Raw genomic sequence first — 22,874 nt, 5'->3', positions numbered from 1 at the left:
TACATATTTAAAGTTACCCTACCGTTTGAGTTAAAAACACGTAATGCACCATCTGGCCATCATCTTCAGTTGGATAAACAGCCCAATATTCTCTCCCTAATTAAAAGCAGGTGCGAGTGGAGGAACGTGTATGGGACTGCATCAAACAGGTGAATGAAATCAAGATTCATTTATATTCCCGTAAGGGTCAATCTCACAGTACGTTTGCGTTTGCAGGAACAGCAATTAAGATTGAGGGACTGCGCAAGAAGGTAATAGTGTGGCAAAAAACAAAAAAAATCCATTCGCCTCACACTTCATTTGTTTGAATGAAAAGTATAATGTTGGTTCTTGGATCTTCACGCATGCTTTTCCCAGAACAGGTACGGCGGTTGTTAATTAATGCTAAATACAACATATTTGACAAATTAAAAGATAGACAAAAGCTGCAGATACAAAATAAATAAATATAATTAATACACTGGCCTAACAGGGCCAGGCACCGCACTAGTTTATTCAATTGGAAATTTACTACACTCAGGTGTTATCATGTGCCAAACCAACCACAACCAGTATTTATTGTTGTGTTGTCGTCTTGCACACTAGTATTAATGACTAAAGTTTCTTGAATCATACGGTGCAATTTCTTTAATCAAACAAGATATTGCAGGGGCAAGGCCAGCCAGGGGCAAGGCCAGCCAGGGGCAAGGCCAGCCAGAGAACACATTTAGCTCCAATTTGAATTTAGGTGGAGTCATGATTGTAGGTCCGCTTTAAACTTTAATGGGGAATTTAGAACTTTCAGGGCCATTTGGCAGAGCACTCCACTGTGTTGTGGTTGTAGAATGCATTCCATTCTTACCCTTGATTGACTTGAACTTGGGGGGGGCACGGTCAGAGGAACTCCCTCTGAGTAGCTATGAACATTTCCTCCTCTGGAGAAGTAGTTTGGCTACTTGAGAATTGCTCCTCTGAGTATCATGTAAACTTTATCCTGTTGGATTTATCCAACATATGTACCGTATCAAATATCTATATGGCTGCCGCAAAATCTCTAATGTTAATGTCACACTCCACCAAAAGATGTCTTTTGAGTGGTTAATATTTGGATGTTTTTAACTTATGCACCGAAATCAGTTTTTTAGACAACACTAACAAAAAAACTGGTGTGACCTGTTACACGCAACGCAAGTAAGGCGCAACGTGACAACGTCACTGACATCGGGTAGACCTGGGGCGGCAACCCGGCACTCCAAGCAAGGAGTTCTTTAGTTCTCACTTTCATAAAGCATAGTATTTGGACCCACTTCTGCTAAATAGGCATGCAACGATATATCGTATGTTGATATATATTGATATTAATCCCGACGATATATATCGATTTAATAAACAAAAAAACAAAACAAAAAACGATTTAAATTAAAATAAATTATATATATATATATATATATTTTTTTTTTTTTTCTTTTTAGGGGGGCTAGTGAATTATGGTGTGTGTGATATGAATTGTGAGCTTCCAACATATTCAAGTGCTTTTGGAGAGAAATGAGACAGACTACATGCAGTCCTGCAGAGGGCCTGGTGTGTGAAAGTGAGTCTAATGGTCAGTCTCTGTGTGTGAAACGTATGCTGGACACGGGCCCATTCACATTTCCTCCTCACTGGTGTGATCCCATCACTCTCTGCTTGTTCAGACAGGTCACGTGAAGAGTAGCATCTGTGTGGGCTATCTCTAAGTTAATTTAATTACTTCTCTAGTGTACAGAGAGCATAGCTCAGCCACAATGAATGGTAGCTGGCTGTGTACTCACTCTCATCATGGAAAAGATAAGACCAAAGTACAGTCGCGTGGAAAAAGCACCTGACCGACGAATGTCAGAAACCAGAAGACCAAATGAAAAGCGGTTTCTCATCTGCGTAGCGGGATCTTGTCTGCACTGCCTTACTCAAACTTACCTTTATTTAAAGAGAGGGTAGAGTTATATGTTGAATTCACGTCTTTCTCATGCTACAGTACAGTTTTCAAACTTTTTGAGAGACAAGACAAGGGCATGTCAAAATCAAAAGGCACACACCTGACTGCATTCATTTCATATCCATGCTAAATAGCCTCTATAACTCACTCAGTAAATATTTTTCTATCATCATTAATTATAATGAATATTAATACATACTCATTTCTATTTACTAATGTATATATTTGTATTTATTTCTAATTTAAGGCATAGTATTTGCCTCATCATATATTAAAAAAACATATTTTGTATAGGCCTAGTTGTATACATACCGGTATGTATATTGCAATAATATGCGGTTGTCACAAAATCCCATGGCATACCTGGACTTCATTGTTTGGGAACCACTGATGTAGCGTCATGGCTACATACCGTAGTACATACTGTACTACAGAACCACCACAGATCAGACCCAGAGTTATTAATTTTAAAAAAAGAGTAAGAACATCAAAACCACACCTTTGTTGATCAAGGGTCTTGAAAAATAAGCCTGGAGTGGATAACAGTTAATTCCACTCTGACTAAAACTGAAAGCCACAGAGACAGTTTCCACGTCATCTGTTGCATGATTTCAATCTGCTATCAAGGAAACCACATACACAATACACAGAATACCTCTTGTGGAACAAACACCATTATACCATGCATTACTTTTAGTTTAACTGATGACTGAACCAAAAAGTCGGTTTTGTCCTATGCATGGGTGGGTGGATTTCCTCTAAGTTAAATAAAAGGAGTGCGTACTTACGTACGTATACAACAGTACACAAAACAAATCCCTAACTCCCACTCACACACACACACACAGTACAGCACGCACAAATATATTGGCCAAACACAATGATACAAAGAGAAACACACACACGCAGTGTGGGAGAGAGAGGTTTTAAAAGCAAGGTGCACCTCTCATTTCACAGGGAGGCTATGGCACAGAGGCGGGTTGCCAGATGTTCAGATAACGACCCCCCACCCCAACACTAAGGTTGACGCCAGGCCGCCCACAACAGGAAATGAAGTAGATCTAATAAAGGAAGTGAAGGCCACCCTCCGATTTTAAACCCAGGAGGCCAGTACTGGTTTGATGCCACAAGTTGAATGCTAAGAACAAACAGCACAAAGTCAATCTGGTTACTATTACAGTCTGTCACCACTAGCGTTGGTTGATGATTTAGTGTCAGTGCAACTTTGATGCATTACCAGCAAACAGCCTGCCTTCATTAGGTTATGCTAGCTGTGAACAGCCCAACATTGTAGGTGTAAATTAATTTATTTGTGTTAAGATCATTTTAACATTATCCGTCAAAGAACGTTGGCATGTTTACAGTCCACGGTTTAGAAATTCAATCACAATTCAATAGAGCGTAAATTACATTAGCTTGAGGAGGTTCAAAAGAACAAGTTATTTCTAGGGCCAGTTGGGCCACTTAGCAATATCAATATGGGAATTGGAGTGTGCATCAATAACCATAGGACCAGAAACAAACTTTCCAATGGTCACTGCAAAAAAATCTAAGCTTCAAATAAACCTTGTTAACACTCTCCTGCGCCATTCACATCCTCATTCAAATGTCCATCAACAATGGTTGGCTCTCCTGGACGTGACAGCCAGGGTCTCTCTATTAACACCCTCCGCGCCATTGGCGTAGATCTAGGTCAATTGAAGCCTATTATTTAATACTACCCTTACCGCCATTGGCGAAGATCAATGGCAATTGCGCTTTTATAGCGCTTTCGATCGATCAAGCCAAAGGGTTTTATCCAACAATAGGAAATGTTGAATCTGGAAAAATCAGTGATGTAAAAATAAACATTATTAAAACATTTTACCTGATGTTCTTATGCAGAACAATTCACAATGAGGGATAAGGAGATAATATTGGAGTCGGCAACTGATAGTCACACACTAGCTTGTTATAGGGATCAAACATGTGACCAAACAAGTCAATATCAGCAATAATTATTTTTTGGAACAATGTAGTTTAAAGTCAATGTGTGGATGTCACTGGGTATAAACTTACTGGTTTCCAGATTGCATAGGGCAGTGTACGCTGTATCCAGCCTGCTGTGAGAAGGATCCCCAGGAATCAGACGAGGTGTATATGGAACTCTGGAACACAGGGGGAAAAAATTAAAAAACATGTTGAGTGTGAACGTAATAAGTGCTTCATAACCCATGAAGATATTCCAAATAAATAAAAACAATATGGTTCCCAGTGCTGCTCATTCCTTTAAAGATGCACGTGTTGAAAACCTACAAGATGGAATTTGCCTTTCAAATATGTGATATTATTCCATTCATTCCAAAGGGATGTCCCCAGACAGACTATCACTACACCAGTGCATTTTTACCACCAGCACAGTGATAATAGAAAGCACAATTCTTACATTTAGATGGCAAACGCTGCATGCATGAGGACCTTTGCGAATGCGTTCCAGGTTGTCAGGTCGAAGGGTCATTAAACATTGTGACAGTCATGAGACGGCAGGCCAGAGGCACCTGATCAGATCATACAAACCACACAGTAAGCACTGCATGAACACTGTGCATGAACATATCTGTTGAGGGTAGGGCTGTCTTCAACTAAACAAATTCTTAGTAGACCAAGGATTTTATTTTATATTTATAGGTAGCAGAACAATATTGAATTCAGTCACTTCAGTCCAACAAGCATCTCAATAATAGGTGACCAGAATTTTTGAAATAAGGGTTTGACAGGGTAAATCTAATTTTCTCCAAATGCAGCACTCCTCCCAGCTCCTTTAGCCACATGTCACCTGTCGGAGGTTTTTCCGACTTCCAGGCCTGAAGAATTAACTTCCTAGCTAGTAGTGTCGAGAGCGAGATGGCCTGGACTTCATATTTATTTTGAACCTGATCTAAACTGTACAATGTTTGCATCATACAATCATGTAGAGACCATCAGCCACTTCAGGTTTGGTGAGGTTGAGAACCCCACAGTCACAATTGTTACTTGTTTGAAAGTTTTTTTATCCTGTTTTTGGATTCTTCAATTTGTCACAAACAAAACATTCTCTTTTTTTTGTAAAGGCACGTGGCACAGATTCATACAAAAAAAATGCTAAAAGGATAACCCAAATAAGCCTCATGGCTTGTTTACATTAAGACCCTGTGTTCAGGAATGGGTCTCATTAATCAATTAATCATTAATAGGCTCAAAAGCTTTTTTTTAATTGGTTTATTGACACCCGCCCCCTTTGACTATATATTGTTCATATATATATATATATATATATATATATATATATATATATATATATAGAAAAATAGTAATCGCTTTTTTGGACAGTTACACATCCCTACTGTGTGTATTCAAGCCTTCACAGGTTGAGAAATTGATAAGTCATTTTGGGGTTGAAGTATTCCTTTAATCCACTATCAAAGGACAACCATATTTGGGGGTCTGCCAAGCTGCTGACATGTTTCATCATTCAACCAAAGTCTTGGACTACTTTCCTTTTCAATCCAATGAGTCTGAAACTAAATCACATGGCAAGATCTTGCCAAGCCAAAGTAAACATTGCAATTTGCAACACATTTGATTCACACATACCAAAAAGTTAACTTGGGTGAATTCCAGCTATTTAAAGAAGTGGCTCCCAAACGTTTTAGCCCAGAAGAGAAATTAGACTGACATTCCCCTGGGACCAGGGTTGAGGAGCAGATCTCACAACGTGTCACTTTACGCCAAGTTGTGAGCTTGTAGATTAGATTTCTTTTATTTATTCAAAAAATAATTAAAAAAATAATTAAATTTAGAATAAATTCATGAAAACTTTTGCTTTTTTGTGAATGTAAAAAACACTCCTTGAGCTAAAAATTGCATCACAAATGTGTCCAAATAGAGGTCATCACATTTGGCCAAGTGGCTATGGTCAAATTTAGCAGTGTTTTTTGTAAAAATGTGTCCACGGCCCACTGTTTGGGAAACAGTGATTTAAAGGACTGTTTGGCTCTAGTCAAAGGATGGGATGTGAAGAGGAGCTAAATTCTTCAACATTATTGCCCTTTTTGAATGAATGCCCAAACCATTTCCTATGAAGTGTGTTTAATGATGCAGGGTTAAAAATTAAATCAGCCAAACATACCTCCATGTTGGACGTGCTCACTGGGAACAGGCTGCTCTCCAGCTGAGGCCCCTCTGGATGCAGGTAGTTCTCCCCGTCCATGGCCAGCGCTGAGGGGAGGGTGGGCATCAGACCACAGCTTGGCACATGACCACCAGCAGACTGAGGCTACACACCTTCCGACCACTCACACACACCCGCTGGCTGTGTCTGAGAGAGTACTCCTAACAATGGCAAACACCCTCCATGACCTGAAAGAGGGGAACAGAGAAGTACAGACAGACAAGATTGGATGAGTTTCATTCAGGTATTCCAAGAAAGAAATATGAATCCCTTTAGCAAAGACTTCAAAAGCATGTCATTCATCTGGAGTGCATTTATCCGAAATCAGTGAAACTGTGTGGGAGACATGTCAGAGAGCGCTTTTATATCTCACTTCCTATATTGTAGATTCAATCAAGGTATATTTGAATATATATTTGCTATATTAAGACCAAACAAATTCCAATACGTGACATTTCCGTTTCCAATCCCTTAAAAAGGGGTCTCAGGCTGACTATCAGGGTACCGATGCGCACCCAAGGCCCTGGGGTGGGCACACAAAGGTCAAGTAATGATACAAATAAAGGTGATCAAATTGGACCGGTACCGAAAATAGAATATATTGTTATCTGTGCTGGACTGGCAACAGTGGCCTCTGGGTGAAACAAGCTTTTCTCAACTCATGAAACTATGTCTCTGAAGACCGTCTGAATGGACTGGCTGAAATTGCAATAGAGCACAAAATCTCTCACTGATTGGATTTACTCCAAGAAAACTAGAGTTTGCTGAAGGCAGCCAAATCAAGAAAGATCCACTTCTGTAGGGGTGAGTTACCCTATTACTTGATTATGGCTGCGATAGGCTAGCCGCACCTGTGTATTCTGTTACTACAAGAGCCAAATAATGTAAAAAATATGGCATGTGTTCATTAAACTTATATTGTGTACCACTTTGACAAATAAATTAATTATAAAAAATGATGTTACAGCTCACATGTTTTTATATTGGAATGAATACTTTAATTTGGCAAATGACTAGTGTGTTCATTGTTAATCAAACAATTTCCAATGATGAAAATAGCTAGTTTGTGCCACCAAATTCTAACCAGTAGTGTGCACTGGACAGCAGCATGCAGCTACCGTGCATGTTCTTTGATCATTATAGACTAGAGCAGTCGTTCTCAACCTGTGGAGGAGTAGCTAAAAAAAAAATGGGAAAAAAAGACAAAAGTGGAATGAAATATTTATATTACTACAGGTAGTTCTTATGACCAAGCAATTGGTTGAAATAGGCTCTCCAGCCGTGCTGAAATGAGCGTGACAGCACACCTAGCCGTTAATAGAAGATTTGAGAACGGATGAATCACGTTAGGAATCATCAGTTGAGCCGATTAGACTGACTTTTTGTCAGAGCAGCAGCATTATTGGCTAAGTGTATGGTGGTACTTGGAGTCAGATATTTTCTGAGGTGGTACTTGGTATAAAAAAGGTTGAGAACCACTGGACTAGAGCATGTAACCTGCTTATTTACTATCGCCGTTTTATTATTTTTATAATTGACTGGCCCTATTTAATACTTTGGCTGTATTAGCTAGTTTCAATCGATACCGTTGTAGACCAATTTTCAATCTACATGCTCGCCACATGTCGCATTGTTGCAATGATCTACTTAATTGACTATAATTTTAATGAAAAAAAAGCTACATTTCAACCACAATATAGCTTATTTCTTGTTCAAATACATTTGTAATGTTGAGTGGAAGCTCATACATAGTACTTGACTGACAACCCTCATTAGCTGGATGACACGGACATCACTAAAGATTTTTCATCCATCAGAGACCTCATTACACGCACAGCATGTGTGTGTGGGGGGGGGCTGTCACACAGAATGAGATGTCATGAATATTCCAAAACCTAAAAAAAAGGAAGCTTGCATAGATATATTTGTTCATCATACCCGTCGCACTCTCATGTCGCACTCTCATTTCATGTGTCAATTTGGTCACATATGAAATGTGAACACAAGAACAAAGATGAGGAGGTATTGGTTAGGGCTGGGTGCAATAACTGCAATATCACCATACCACCAGTATGTAACAAATACTGCGTTATCGGGTTCATTACCGCGGTAAAAATAAAAATATATTTATATTTTAACTTTTTTTTCCTTTCTGTGCTGTTCTGGCGACCTAAGTTATAGGCCTACGAGTGCATATGGGTGTGATATGATAATAATAATAATATCATATAATGATCAGTGAGGCTCAGTCTAATCATGTCAGCAATAATGTAACACGAGCACAAATCAAATTGCTGCTGCCATGGTGGAGCGGCAGCGTCTGGAGCCTTTTAATTTATCATATATGTTTGGCTGGTTAACTTGGAATTTGTTTAAAAGATAATAGGAATAAAAGGATTATGATCCATGAGGGCCGAGGAACGTTATTGAATGGTCGGTTTGACCCGACCGACATTTCCTTTCCATGGAGCGAGAATGTGTGCCGATGCGAGTCCAAAAATGACAGTGTTTGAAATCATTCCAACCCGATAGACCTACCTAACCTCCCTAACCTCTAAATGTTCTGTCAGTCAAAAGATAAAAATAGTTCTGTCCGTCCTCCTGTCCGTAAACTTTTCTGCGAGCGACCAGTGGAACTGCCTGGCTGGCTCTCTATTTCTCTCTCTCTCTCGCTGGCTGCTCGGAGCAACGTCTCATGCATGCAATGTTCATGAATCCAAGTAACTGCCCGTGAGGTAGTGGAAGTGCATTTTAGATAATGCTGTAGGACTATCTGTGGCGGTGATGCGTCACATGACTTGACCTATGGTATATAAACCGTGCTGCAGCTGCTGCTGTTAGAATGCGGCGGTAAGGGGGCCGACAATAACCACCATGCCGCCCCAGCCCTAGTATTGGTGCATATTTATGAAGACTTGAATGTGATGACCGAGTCAGTTGCTTTCACAAAGTTATGCTTTTGTATTACACAGTATATAATTGGAATGACTTAGAAGCAGGCATTCTGTCTTTTCTGATCACCCAACCATCCACTCCATAGACAGCAGTGACATCAAAGAAACTTTCTGCTACTGTAGTCAGTAGCAGCCAGAAAGGACTTCCTGACAAGGAAAGGACAGGCCTGGAGTGCTTGTAATAAGCTACATACATCAAGAGCTACCAAGGGATCGTCTTGACGGATCACGGAACATACACTCCTCATGCATGTCCAGAACCTTTCATGGAGGGACCATCTCACGAAAGCTCAGATTTATGGAGGCATCCCTCCCATCTGACCACAGAGCAAAAGACCAGGTCATTTTGTATATTCTTCTGTGGAGAGTAGCCTACCTGCCCATCAGGAGAACAAGACCACTCAACATTTCCAGATGTTCAGAGTAGGGACACAGGACTGAATGAACTTGGTGTGGCAATGAACAACAGAGACCAGTGGACGCAGCTCGTGTCGCAGGGCACACGAATGATGATGATTCTGGAATGATTCAATCTGGACCATGGGGTCCTGACAAAACATCCCCCATATAAAAACTAAACTAATAAAGTTATAATAAAAAAAGAACTGAAATGAGAAAAAAAATATGAAAGTGTAATAACTGAATATCTGAAATGAATAATTGTAACTGTATGAAAAGGTGTCATATAATCCCATGAGGGATGGGCCACACGGTGGCATGACAATTAAATAAAATCCTTAATTCATTAATTTGTTAATTCATTAATTCATAACTGTTCTATTTAGCCAGCTAAATAAGTCTCCTGGTCTGGACACAATAGGTAATAGGTAAAAAAAATCAAATAATGATCTCGATAATTGCAAATTGCACTTACAATTTCAGATGAACAATCAACTATTACCTCACTGTAACTTTTAACAAATAAAATGATCAAAGCCCAACCAAGAAAAGTCTCACTCTGGTTTTTACCACTGAATCAATCCAATCTCTCTCAACACCCTGCAATGCATGGCTGTGTAACATCAATCACACACCGTGGCGTCACCCTACACAAATCACACACTCTGCCCCACTCTCCCTTCTGCCAGTCTTTTGTCCACCTCACCCCCTGATCTGTAACATTGGCCAGACGGCCCAGACCTGTTCACTGGGGACAAAGCCAGCATAATAAATCCTAATAGAGTTAATAAGAGTCTAAATAAGGGGGCCTTTTTGTGTGTGGGACAGTGAGAGAGACCTGACATCTTTGCCACTCAGCCCAATACTAGACATAAGGATGGAGGAAGCCATTTTATTCCCTCAGGCTACCAGTGTGATATTGTCTGGGATGGGTGTGTGCGTGCGTGCGCACTGTGCATGGCACTGTGCACAAGCCCGCGCGCCATGGGAAGGTGGGGCTAGCCAACAAGCCACCCAGTAAAACAAGGCAGGTGTTGACTGCTCCTCAGACAGTCTATATTGGGAGACGGCAGCCAGTAGAGTTGGATATTGGATATTGTCAGAGTATGTATGGACAGCCCATTAGCCTCTGAAGCTCAGCTTAGGGGCAGGCAGAAACGGCAAAACGTAGGGTACCTGGGGGCTGGGAGTGACTCGTTTGAATAGTGGCCTTGAGCTTCTCTGTGTGTGTCATCTAAACGAACACCACATGCAGCAACACCATGAGGACACTGCAGAATTAGCATGACGGGAGGTTCCCAAATACCTTGCAGTGCCGAGTTCATCGCTGGTCAAAGACAAAGTTTACAGAAGAAGAAATCAAACCACAGTGGCCTTGGAAGTTGGAAGTAAGGACATCTTAAAATTGGGAATTTGGGAGTGTAGTGTATTCATGGCCACCGGAGCCACAGATAATTTCTATGTACAATTATTACTTAGAAGTGGGACATCACTGAGATAATCACACCAGGCAAGAGGTGGATCTAGCAGTGTTGATGATGACAGGCTAATATGGACTAGTCCTTCAGGGGGAAGTGCTTGTATGCACATGCCACATATTGTGTACATTGTGTAGTTATGAGTTTTGTGTTGTTGTGTGTTACAGTGGAATGAGTGGATGCTGCGTGGGTGGGTGGCCTGGTGTGAAGTAGATTATAATGTCCTCAGTTGGGCATGCAGGTGGGAGTAAGTGAGATGACTGACAAATGCAACAAGACCCACAATCAATCAATCAATCCAGGTTCTCCCCTGGTATGGTCTATTATGGGCCAACCCCCTCCCACACACATGGAGGGCACGCAAATGGGAAACACAACTAGATTAATAATGTAAGGTACTTCTACATGCTGTAAAAGAATATAGTTTTAAACTATGGTGTGCAAGGTATATTTGGAGACCCATTTTAACGTACTGAGAAAACTATCCAATCCGTGATCAATTAACCCCCCCTAAGAAACTGACATGGACTGTGGCGTTTTTTACAAGCACAGACAAGGTAAAGCGCTCACTTTCTGCTTATTGTATACGTATTCTATTCTCTGTACTTTAGTAGCTTTGAATTATATGAGAATTTGCAACAATGATAAATCTACAAAGGTCAATTGAATGTTGCTGTTCTGTTAATCCGTTTTGTTTTTGTTTATTGCTTTGAAAATGTTGTATTATGTTGTAATCTCAATGTCTTTCGAGAATAAATAAAGGTTTGAATGAATGAATGAATGGTCTTTACTCATCTCAAATGGAAGATCTCACTCGATCTACAAAGCTTAAAGTCAACCATCCAACCCACCCTCCAGCCACTGCATCTTCTCTCGTGTCTGGTGCCACTGGGATTAGTTCCCAACATCCCCCAGTCCCTTTCCCGCTCCTCCAACATGACCCCTGCGACAGCCCACCCACCAGTGCTGTGCCAACAGCTCACACGTGTGGCACGTTAGAGTCTCCTAGCAACGGAGAGGTGTCCGTTGTTACAGGCCCCCCACGCCATGCCCCACCTTCCTTCGTCTCTGAGGACAATCGATACTGATCACTAGAACAGAAGCCCTTTCCTGTAAGGCCTCCTTATCATTACTGGAAAACAGGAAAAAACTCTCGGCCCGCCTTCTCTAGTGCTGCTAACCTCCAGAGAGGGGCAGCAACAGAGGGAGGGATGTGGGTGAGGTAAGGAGTGTGTGGAAGCCTGGAAGGCATGGGCAAAATGCGATGCTGGTAGATGGAAAGAGGGAAAATAGGAGAGAATGAGGCAGAGAGCAAGTGGATTCCTTTTTTTTACAATTTTTTTAACCAATTTTTGTTTTCTCCCAATTTTGTCGTTATGACATTTAATCGTACCCACACATTTCTATGTTTTGTCACATTTATGTGGTTTCCCGTTCAGCACCCTCCACTGACAGGCGCTTCCCAAGGCTTTAGTCGCTAGCACAGCAACAAAGATTGCCCACCCTGCCCGGCTTCCCTCCGTTGAATACGAGCAATTGCATTCATGTAGACACTCGCCATGCCTAGTGTCACTCTCCAAGCGTAGAGGCGGGGAAAGAGAATCACATATATGACCAATAAACAAGCCATTTTACATTCTGTGTGTGGTGACTCAAAAGTCCAAAAGCAACATACTGTATATCACAATATCTGTGTAGTGTCTACAGTAGACAGTATCACAACTTGATCAATGTGGGTATGGCCATTATTCTGGGGTGGTATTTGTGTCATTAATCTCAAAAAGCTGTTAAAAGCTTACATTATTGGCGAGTGGGTATAGGAGCAATACAGGACAAAGTTAAGAGACAGAACCAGGGAGAGCAACAAGGGTATTTAAATAAGGATACACACTACACAGCGTATCTGTTAATTGGTTCTGAGGCTGCCGTCGGTTTTGGTAGACCCCTTCCATGTGTATTTGTTCCTCTCATGTCTCCCCCGCTCTCGCTCTCTGGGTGGCCTGACACAGAAGCCGAGAGGGCTGAAAGACTAGGCTATATCACATAATCCCAGAGTAAGTTTGAAGAAATGAAAAGCATATACAAAGTTACAAATCAAACAGTGTACAATGCAGTGTACATTAAAACGTGTCATGGGACAGCAAACATGTTGCGGCTATAAGGTTTGCGTGCGTTCCTTTAGAAATACTGAAATACTGTAGCCGTGTTGTGGCAGAGTTTCGAAGCCAGTTCCTTTCCCCTGGGCAGTATGAGTCACCCTCCATGACAGTCTACCAGACATAGGTTAGTTAACAAGCAGCAGAGCAAACCTCCGTCACATGCAAGGTTTATGGTGTTCGTGGTTGCAGCAGTCACCATGTCCTACAGAACCCTGGGTAAGGGTAGGTGGGTGCCATGTGGCAGGGATTGGATAGGCAATGGCATAGTCACCCAGGTGGTTCTGACTTGCACATGGAAGTCATCCAGGGAAGTGTGACACCCATAAGCTGCTGAGTCACGGCTAAGCACTCACGAGGACCACCATCCTGCCTCTCACACAGACCGCCTTGCTCAGAGCCAGACATGCACACCTATGACTGCACAGAAATGTGTACCGCTTGGCTTGTATGCCATCGTTTGGGCAGTTTGCTGCTCATGTTTTTCATTTAAATTGTGAGTATTCTATGAACAAAACTCATTGTAGAAGGATAATGCCACAGCACAGTCTATAGTTGATAATGTACAAATGTTTTTGTGTGTGCATCTGTCACACTAGTGACTAAAATTGCGTGAGTGCAGTGCCCGGTGTTGAGTCCGTCGCATAGCCGGTTGTCCAGAACCAGCTTCCATCATTACCAACTTCCATCATTACCGACTCTGTGCTCTACAGCCGGGCACCAGTCTAGTATTTATAAGCATAGATAGATCATCAACTACAGTGTAACTATTTCCTTACACAGAAAAGATGCCAACAATAATACTTAGCTTTGTGTTTCATCAGTGAAAGTGGCTCTCGGTGCATCGTCATTTCTCTGCAGAGATAACAATCTTACCACAAAGAGTCTTGATTTGATTCATTATTGGGTTTTTTTATATGTTGTCTTGTAAAATACCAACTAAAGCAAAAATGTAAAAAAGTATTTGGGGCAGCCCGGAATAGAATGGATGTACCTCAGAACCTGTAATTATTTTACGATAGAGACCTAAATAAAATAAACCAGAGAGAAAAGGTCAAAAAGGGGCCATTTCTTCCATGATCGAGAAGGAAGCTTGGTTACGTTCTTCCTTTGCCTTTATTTAGCCATTTCCTTTGCTAATATCTTGGAAGGACAGCTTCTGAGGAAGGCTCTGTGCTAGTTGGTTATAGAGAGCTCAACCAGCTCTCACATACATTCCCTCAGACTCTCGCCTCCTCATACCTCTCTCCTTGGGCCTGGCATTAATCCTTCTTAAGGCACAGGGAAAATCCTTTAATGCACCAGCTTTTTTTTTCTTCTCATCTTCATTAACCGGCTTCTCAGAATCAGCACGTGGTTGTAAATGGGAGGGGAGAGCGCGCACACACACACACACACACACACACACACACACACACACACACACACACACACACACACACACACACACACACACACACACACACACACACACACACACACACACACACACACACACACACACACACACACACACACACACACACACACACACACACACACACACACACACACACACACACACACACACACACACACACACACACAGCATCTAGTAGTCAGCATCTGTCTTCAATACTAGAAGTAGGCGAACACGCACAACTGACAACACTCATTCAGGTCAGTCCGGCACACCATGGCACGGAGTCACTCTCAGCCCATCAAAGTCTACTCTCCTCATCGGTAATCAGATTAGAAATGATCTAGGCAACAATGCTACATTATAGCCAAGCAGCAGGGGGGTTATTAGTTGGTTATGATGGCCTAAACTGGCCGGCTTCATTAGCCACGGTGATGAAATATTCATAAAAGGAACAAGTTACTTCTCAGGGAAACACGCAGAGCTCCGTCATTCAGAAACAACCTGCATTATTAATCAGGACCTTTCTCAACACAAAGGCCCACCCACCCACCCACCCCCCCCCCCCCCCCCCCCCCCCCCCACACAACCACACACACCCACCCACACCCCCACCCCCCCCAGACACCCACACCCACCATTGACATGCGCATGTACTCAACATGCACACAAACTGGCACAAGTCACACTTTCCATTCAGGGCTACAGAAGACGCAGACGGTACCCCATAGAGAAGCTGTGTGAACTACTGAGTGACAGTAGACACTGGAGGGAGAATGATGATCATATGACTAACCAAATCATCTGTCTTATCAAAAGCCGGGAAATGGAAACAAATTGGGTTTTAAGAGCCCGTTATTGCTTTTTGACCATTCAAAAAATCAGACAGGGGTCTCTCTCGCCTGGCTGGGACGGCACACAGGAACAAAGCGGGCAGCCATCTGAATGATTAGGCCTCGCACGAATAAGCTATATGGCTCAAAGCTGTATTTGTAAGAGATAATGATTCATCTTGACTAGGCCCTCACCACCACCCTCACTCCAAGCGAAACGCACTGAAGGGGGCTATTCAGTAGTGCACAGACCTTGATGATGAATATCATTGTGGGTACAATCACCAGCTGAATGAGGCTTTAAAGTGATTTATCAACAGAGAAGACAACTAATAGAGCCCTCGTGTTTCATAGGGTGTCTTTGTTGTGGTGAAGAGAGGCGTGGGGGAGAGAGGGGTGGTCAGTGAAGAGAAAATCAAGGCACAGGAAAAACAGCTGAAAGAAAAAGGACCAACAATGGTTTGCAGTTACTTGATAACACTCACTTATCTAGCATTATAGGTCCCCAACTCACTTATCTAGGAATATATACCCCAATCAACTCCCAGTTCTAATTCCACCTCCACCATCATCATCATCATCATCATGCACCAGGAATAGATCAAACGCCAGTTAGATCAAAGGGACGGAACTACTCTCTAGTTCCGCTTCTGTTTACCTCTGTCATCTTTGCTCAGGACAAAATAGGGAGTCAGCGCCGGCTGATGTGGTAGTTCTAATGCCCCCATTGGTCTGCTTCAACCAGTAGTTAGGTGAACACACAATGAAAGCCAGGAAAACTCTGGCGTCCGCTGAGCTCAGACACCCAAGAAATATTCTCACTTCATTTTGTATGCAGCATCCACAAAATGTTCACTCAGGTCATTATTATGGGAATAAAAATGATGGATATCCTAATAAATAAAGCACTGTTTAAATGACATGGAATTTATCCGCTTCGGCGCTTAACCCATTTAGACCCGAGGACGATTACAAATGCCATCTAAATACGTTTTCTGAAAAACTTCAAATTTTCAACGATTTCCAAAAGAAATATGTTGCTATATATATATATATATATATATATATATATAGTGTTACAAAAAGCGGTTCCTGGATTGAAACAACTAATAGGTGTTCCTAATAGTGTTGACATGCAACCATCATGCACCACAATAAGTTCGCTAACTTACCTACTTCTCTCTTTCTGCCCTGACCTTCTGTTTGTCAGCCTTACTCTCTCTCCAGTCTCCATCAACTACAGCAGTGGTTCCCAAACTGTTTTGACCATGCACCCCCTCTTACCTCCTCTTGACCTAGATGACACGCCCAACCCAACCCCCCCCCCCCCCCCCCCCCCAATCCTTTTGTGCAAACTTAAAGGTGTTAGTTTCTGTGGAAGGAAACCCTTCCACAGAAACACAACGTTAATCTTATCTAATCAATGTATGAAGGAAGAATAAAATCCCGCACATCGGTACACAGTATCTCTATAGTCAATGTGAGTCATCCCCATTGGCCAAGATTGGTTTCTAAAGTTTGCAGGATTGGCCCATTTGAAACAAAATATCTAAACTCCTGAACACCGCTTGCGATTTTGTACGATTTTACTTTTTTTGCACGCACATTCCCACTGGGCAGAGGAAAAATGTCTCTTGATTCTTTCTTTTTTTTTGTATCAGCTTCATGGTGGTGCTATAACAGGGCAATTAGCGTTTTTACCTATAACTGCACCAATCTGCACAAAACTTTACAAACACACTCCCTAAAGGCCCAGGAAAAAAAGATTCCACAACAGCCACCAGCAGGTTGATTTTTGCAAAACACATCTTGGAACAAAATGCCTCAAATCATGAATGCAGCGTCTGATTGCCATGAAAGGCCCAAGAAGACATGGTACCCTTTTCACATTAGTCTTATTATAGTTGCCATTGCCTCTCTTTCTCCATTACTATTCTCCACATTATTCTGCCGTTGATAGCTTACCATTTCCTTCTTTGCATGCCCTCTATATAATTTATTTTTGTATTAATCTTTCTCTCCTTTCAGTTTTGACAGTCTAAACTACTACAGCCCAATCTATTCCCTGGCCCAGTAATGGCATTTTGCTATCATTCTTATTCCTTACAGACTACAGTATATCTCTATCCATTTACCCAGACAGTCCTGGCCTATATACGCTCGCTCTACTTTCCCCGTGTGTCTTGCTCCCTCCTATCGAACAGAGGCTAGCCTGTGGCATCTGCTGCTGCCTCTCACCCAGCATGACCCTGAAAAAAAAAAGATTCTGATGCTGATTTGAGGCTGCTGGCTTGCAGCATCCCAGAACCTAAAAAAAATCCCAGTCAGCCATCATTATTCTGTGAGTCAGTCTGTTACAACCACATTTCAGCAACACAAAATGGCATAGTCACAGGACTGTTTTAAAAAAGAAAATAATGGCCAGACCTCTGGTGTAGTGGTTCAGGCACCAAAGCTGCTAGGAGGTGTTCAACTACCAGTTTGTTGAACACCTCTGATCTAAACTGTTCGGGCCTACACTGCAAGATCCTGAGTATCCATTTGATTTAAGTACAATAAAAATGGCCCCGTAAGGAAGGATTTTGCAGTGGACTCTGTTTGACCTCACGAGTCACCACACACGCTCAGCTTGACTCTGTTCGGCTGTGGGCTTCGCTTCAGCTGGTGGGCGTCTGACTGACTGGGCCAACTCAGGTAACGGTTGCTGTCATACTCCCCAGCAACAATCGCAAGCAATTGTTCAGATGGACAGCTTTCAAAGTCTACCTATATCAACGGATGGCTAGATGAAGTCCATAAAATGTGTCTGAGAAATATTCAGTGTGACTGCACAAAATCATTGGCGGTAAAGGTCCAGCACTGTCATTTTGACTTCCTGGGGTGTGTGTCAAAAAGACAGGGAGAGGGAGAGAGAGAAGCAGGAGATGAGAGATGGACAGAAACCTGGCCTACAGTTAATATTGATTTTAAAGATAAGTAGAATGGTCTATGCATTTGTTACTGTATGTTCTGTTTGTTCACTACTCCTGGAAAGTCAGAATACACAAGGGACAAAGATGCAAAGAGTAATTTACAAATTTACACTTCACAGAACAGAGATAATATATAGGTTTGCACTTTAGGCTTTGTGTAACTAAGCGCAAAGTTATTGTCCTAAATATGAAGCGATACTCCATTCTGTAAATAATCAAAATAGACTAGGATCTTGCTCTGGGGGACCTGTGATCGTACTGGAAACTTTCCGGTTACCAAGCGGCCACTCTACCCCTGAGCCACTGCCACCCAATTAAGGCTGTCTACAAGCACCTTTTTGATGGTATAAAAGCCCTTTCAAATACATGTTGGCAGTTGCGGGTCGTTAAAATTGATGCGGTGGTGCTGGGCAGGCTGGGACGAGTCAAATTATTAATACCCGCGAATCATAAAAACCCTAGCCTGCGCATGATATTGTTCATGCCTCCATGCATCCTACATTACCATGCTAATGATCAACAAAAACTGCATTGAAATTATCATAGAAAAGCTATACAAACCAAAAGCAACAACTAGCAGAGCAGATGGCTCTCAACTGTTATATCAAAACATGTAACCCATAGAAATGAGTTACCCTAGGAGGAGGAGTCTCGCAGGAGACCATGCAGAATAAAGCCCTGTTGATACTTGGTTGCACGGCAGTGTCGCACACCTAAAATATCAGAGCCACAAGCTCATGACATGTTGTGTAAATTAATAATTTACAAACATTCAGCAGATATTCTGCAGTGGTGGTGTGCCACTGTTATGCATATAGAGGAAACACTGGTTGGCCATCCAGCCCGGCCGGGGCATATACACCAAGACAGAGCAATCCCTTTTAGTTTCTGCTCCATCTACTCATTGAGGGTTCATGTTTAATACATGACCTATTACCTAATGGGGTACAGGTTCCAGGAAAGCAGAACCAAGACGGTCAAACCATCCCTGACTGCCCCCCCCCCCATCACTACTATTACCACCATCCTGCTCCACTTCACATTTTTCACTCTCACTTCAATCAGCCCACAGGCAATAAATTAGATTTATCACTAGCACTGACTGAAGAAGGGGTGGGGAGAAATGGAAAAAAGCAAAGGCAAATAGAGAGGAAGAATGTCGCTGTAGAAAGAAACGTGTCATTGATAGGATGTTAAAATAAAGTGAAGTGAACATGTGAAGTGGAAGGGAACCCTGAAGAAGCCTAAATGCAGTAATGCATAGTACACCAGAACAGACAAAATGCGTTCAGTTGGCTATCGATTTTGGGTGTTCAGACTTCAGAGTCTCCAAGATGTTGTGACTCCCCGAACTAATTTGGCTACTGTGATTGGTCAGATGTTGGTCAGAAGTTCCGCATTCAGCCCAGCGTCATGTTCATTCTGTCAGCAGTGAAGCGGGTGAAACGCAGCAATAGTTTGGAAGAGATACAAGCCAATGTCCAGGGGGTAAAGCTCTGAAATCTACATCTAATAACCGTTCATAAACACTGAACCTATCGCTTGAAAGGGCAAAACCTCCATACCTGTAAGAAATTCCGCATAGCATCGGAATATCCAGGTAATTTAACCATCTGTTCCAGGCTTCCAGCAGTGCTGGCCGTAGAGTTGCCACCAACAGCGCCAGCTGTATTGGGAGGGGTCTGGCTAGTGGCTATTACAACAGAACTTACTAGTGTGCTGTGGCAATACGATGCGATTATAATCAGAATCATCTTATATTCGGCACAATACGGTATACTCCTGAGTCCCGTTTAAAACGGATGCGTATATTGACATGTTCAGATGTTCTTTGCTTACATACTAGGCTCTGTACCACTCTAAGTCTATATTGAGGTTCAACCATTTAATCCACAACCATCCAAGAGGCTCTGTGCCAGCCAACTTGCTAATGAGTTAAAAAGAAGCATTATCTAGTATGTTGTAGATCTGCTATTTTGTGTGTGGGGCTCAGGATTCAACTCACCCAGGTCAGTTCAGGTTGGATTTTAATTAGGTACACAGTACACACACCCAGTCGTCACCCACTACCTAGTCTCGTGTTGTCAGACTGCCTCTCGCAATTTTCAAATGCTTCCATCATACAGTCTGGACTCTGGAGCAAAGGAAGTTCTATCATGAGTAAAATATAAAGCCGAAGTGGAGCCTCCTCCCCACTTCCGTTTCGTCTATACAGTTGCGCACATTTATCCTAATATAAATAGAAATCATCTAAAGCAGATATATTGTTGCTTAGCAGAAAAGGAAATAAAAAAATCAGACATGTCTGAAGTGAGTGGTGCAACAGCACATCCTGTTGGGACCCTAAACATACGAATGGACTTAGGGACAGACATTGCTGGTTATAGGAGTTGTTGCACCACTCAAGAAAATAAGCTCTAAAGATATTTTAAAATATATAAGCTTCCTTACTCGGATTTCGGGAGGTTTTGTTCCAGTCTCTATATAGCATTCGGAGATTGTGGAATAGTTGTCTGGATACGTGAGACTACCCACTACCAGGCAGGTACAACCCCAATTTTCCCCCCCCATCCTTTTCAAGGTGTAAAGGTGCGTTCAGACTTGGATGGTTAGAGCGGCGCGATTACATACATCAATGACGAGAAGTTGCGCAAGCCGCGAACGGGCGCGGCGCGACCTGGCGCAGCACAAACGGGACGAACCGAGGTGAATATTTAAATTAAAGTCTGAACGCACCTTTAGAAGTTGCGCATTCAAAGATACCCTCCCGCACACCAATGTTTAACTGGGTTATTACTGTGATATGTGGCCTTCCTGTTAGCCTTCGGTTGAGTGACAGTTCTGATATGCATTATTAGGCTACTGACTGACATCCATTTAATATGTTTGTCATTTCTGGGGCCCCAATCTACTCTGTAAAATAGAGTGGAGAGTATCCTTACTTTACATTGAGTAAAAACGCGCGTTTACATCTCTCAGCAACAATATGCATGGCCCTTATGGCTCAGGCATACAAAACAGGAGCATTGCCGGCAAACCAGGTAGATGTCTGAAACTAGTGGGAGAGGAGGGTAAAAGAGGAAAGTAGGAAACAATACAAACACCAGGACGGTTCTCAATTTTAGTTGCCATTCATTCGGCTAATTTGTCTTGTTTGTGATGGACTATATTCCTTGCCTGAATTTAACTGCATAGACTTTTTGTCCATTCTCTTCTCATGAGGCCCTATTACTTAAGTTAAGCAAATTCACACAGGACAAGACAAAAGAACAGTGTAAGCTGAAGCCTTTTTTCCTCCATATGTTGCCACAGAGAGAACAAGCATCTATTGATCCAGCAACTCTGGTGCTTTTGAGCTGCAACTGGCCAGGAGAGACCGCCTGTGGGGTTGTGGTGGTGGGGAGGGTTGTGGTTTTTTCACCCTGCATTTCGCCTTTGACACAGTAGTTACAGTGTGTGTGGTGATACGAGTGTGTTGCACATCAAGCTGCAAAGACAGCAAGCTAATGCAAGCACGATTCTTGCTCAAATGTAAATCTCGATTTTCCTCCACACGAATTGAGACGATTCTCATTTTTCCATAAAAATATTTATCAAAAAACAAGTAACTGATAAGAGTAACAAATGAATTGGACAGCCAACTAGTGCTGCACGATTCTTCACAAAATGAGATTGCATAGGTGTCTGAATATAGATCTTGATCTTTTTTTATTCATTGTGCAGCACTACAGCAAGCTGCAACATGGTAAACAGTAACACCAAAAATGATACAAAGGCCATTGACCATCATATCACCAGTTGTAATAGTACTCAACAGGAATTTGGGGGAGAAGCATAACATGTCATTCACTTCAATATTGGCAAATGGCATCACTCAACAAGTAGGAAATGACATAATTGGAAAAATAGCCAGCGACCATGGCAACCTATATGTCAAGGCTTAAGGATTGACTGACAAGCCCTGCCTGCAGGCAATGGAGACATGGGAAACCAAACAGTGGAAACTGTAGAAGTGGGGGTAGCTTTGTGAGAGCTTGAATTCATGTCTTAAATTCTTACTGGTCAAATCGTCCATTCTGCACCTGGCTGATATATCCACTGAGAGTATGAGGCTTTTGTGTATGAAAAACAGTGCTTGGTTTACATTTATGATTAAAAAAAATATATCCATTGTCTAGCTCTGGTGAGCTATCCATTGTCTAGCTCTCTAGCTTACTCTGAAAGCACACTAAACACAGTAAACTACATTTCAGTTGAGCATCTGCTTTCCTCTCATAACAACGCATGTAACTTAACTCAGTACAATGCTTAAGTAAACTTTGGTCCACAAGTCCAGACAGGCCTACAAAAGCACTACCAGACTGACTACATGTCACAAAACTAAACCAATGTATTCATATGAAAGCTAACCAAGTTACTGATTGCAGACAAAGTGACATACAGAGATTAAACTGCCATTTCAATATAAGCAGGCATTTAGCAGGCATTCAGAGACTGCTTGCTTTTACGATGTTAAACATGGAGACCAGACCACCGCTCT

The 22,874-nt window shown here is 42.1% G+C and overlaps 1 protein-coding gene across 3 annotated transcripts in view; it reads right to left on the bottom strand.

Annotated features, from left to right (window-relative positions):
- sbno2b (strawberry notch homolog 2b) overlaps positions 1 to 22,874 on the bottom strand; it is a 71,608-nt gene that overhangs the window by 47,135 nt on the left and 1,599 nt on the right. For 2 of the 3 annotated variants that reach the window (XM_079504882.1, XM_079504884.1), the window contains exons 2-3: positions 6,102 to 6,331; positions 4,013 to 4,101 (exon numbers count right to left, since the gene is read on the bottom strand). In XM_079504882.1, the coding sequence (XP_079361008.1) occupies positions 4,013 to 4,101; positions 6,102 to 6,209 (197 nt within the window). In that variant the 5' untranslated portion in view covers positions 6,210 to 6,331. Of the gene's footprint in view, positions 1 to 4,012; positions 4,102 to 4,379; positions 4,492 to 6,101; positions 6,332 to 22,874 lie in introns of those variants that run through there. The other variant, XM_079504883.1, reaches the window with a different exon arrangement.

This window comes from Electrona antarctica (assembly GCF_951216825.1).
Source record: "Electrona antarctica genome assembly, chromosome: 7".
Classification (NCBI taxonomy): Eukaryota; Metazoa; Chordata; class Actinopteri; order Myctophiformes; family Myctophidae; genus Electrona; species Electrona antarctica.
Note: the sequence above shows the minus strand (reverse complement) of the source record. Positions and strands in the feature narration are given on the sequence as shown.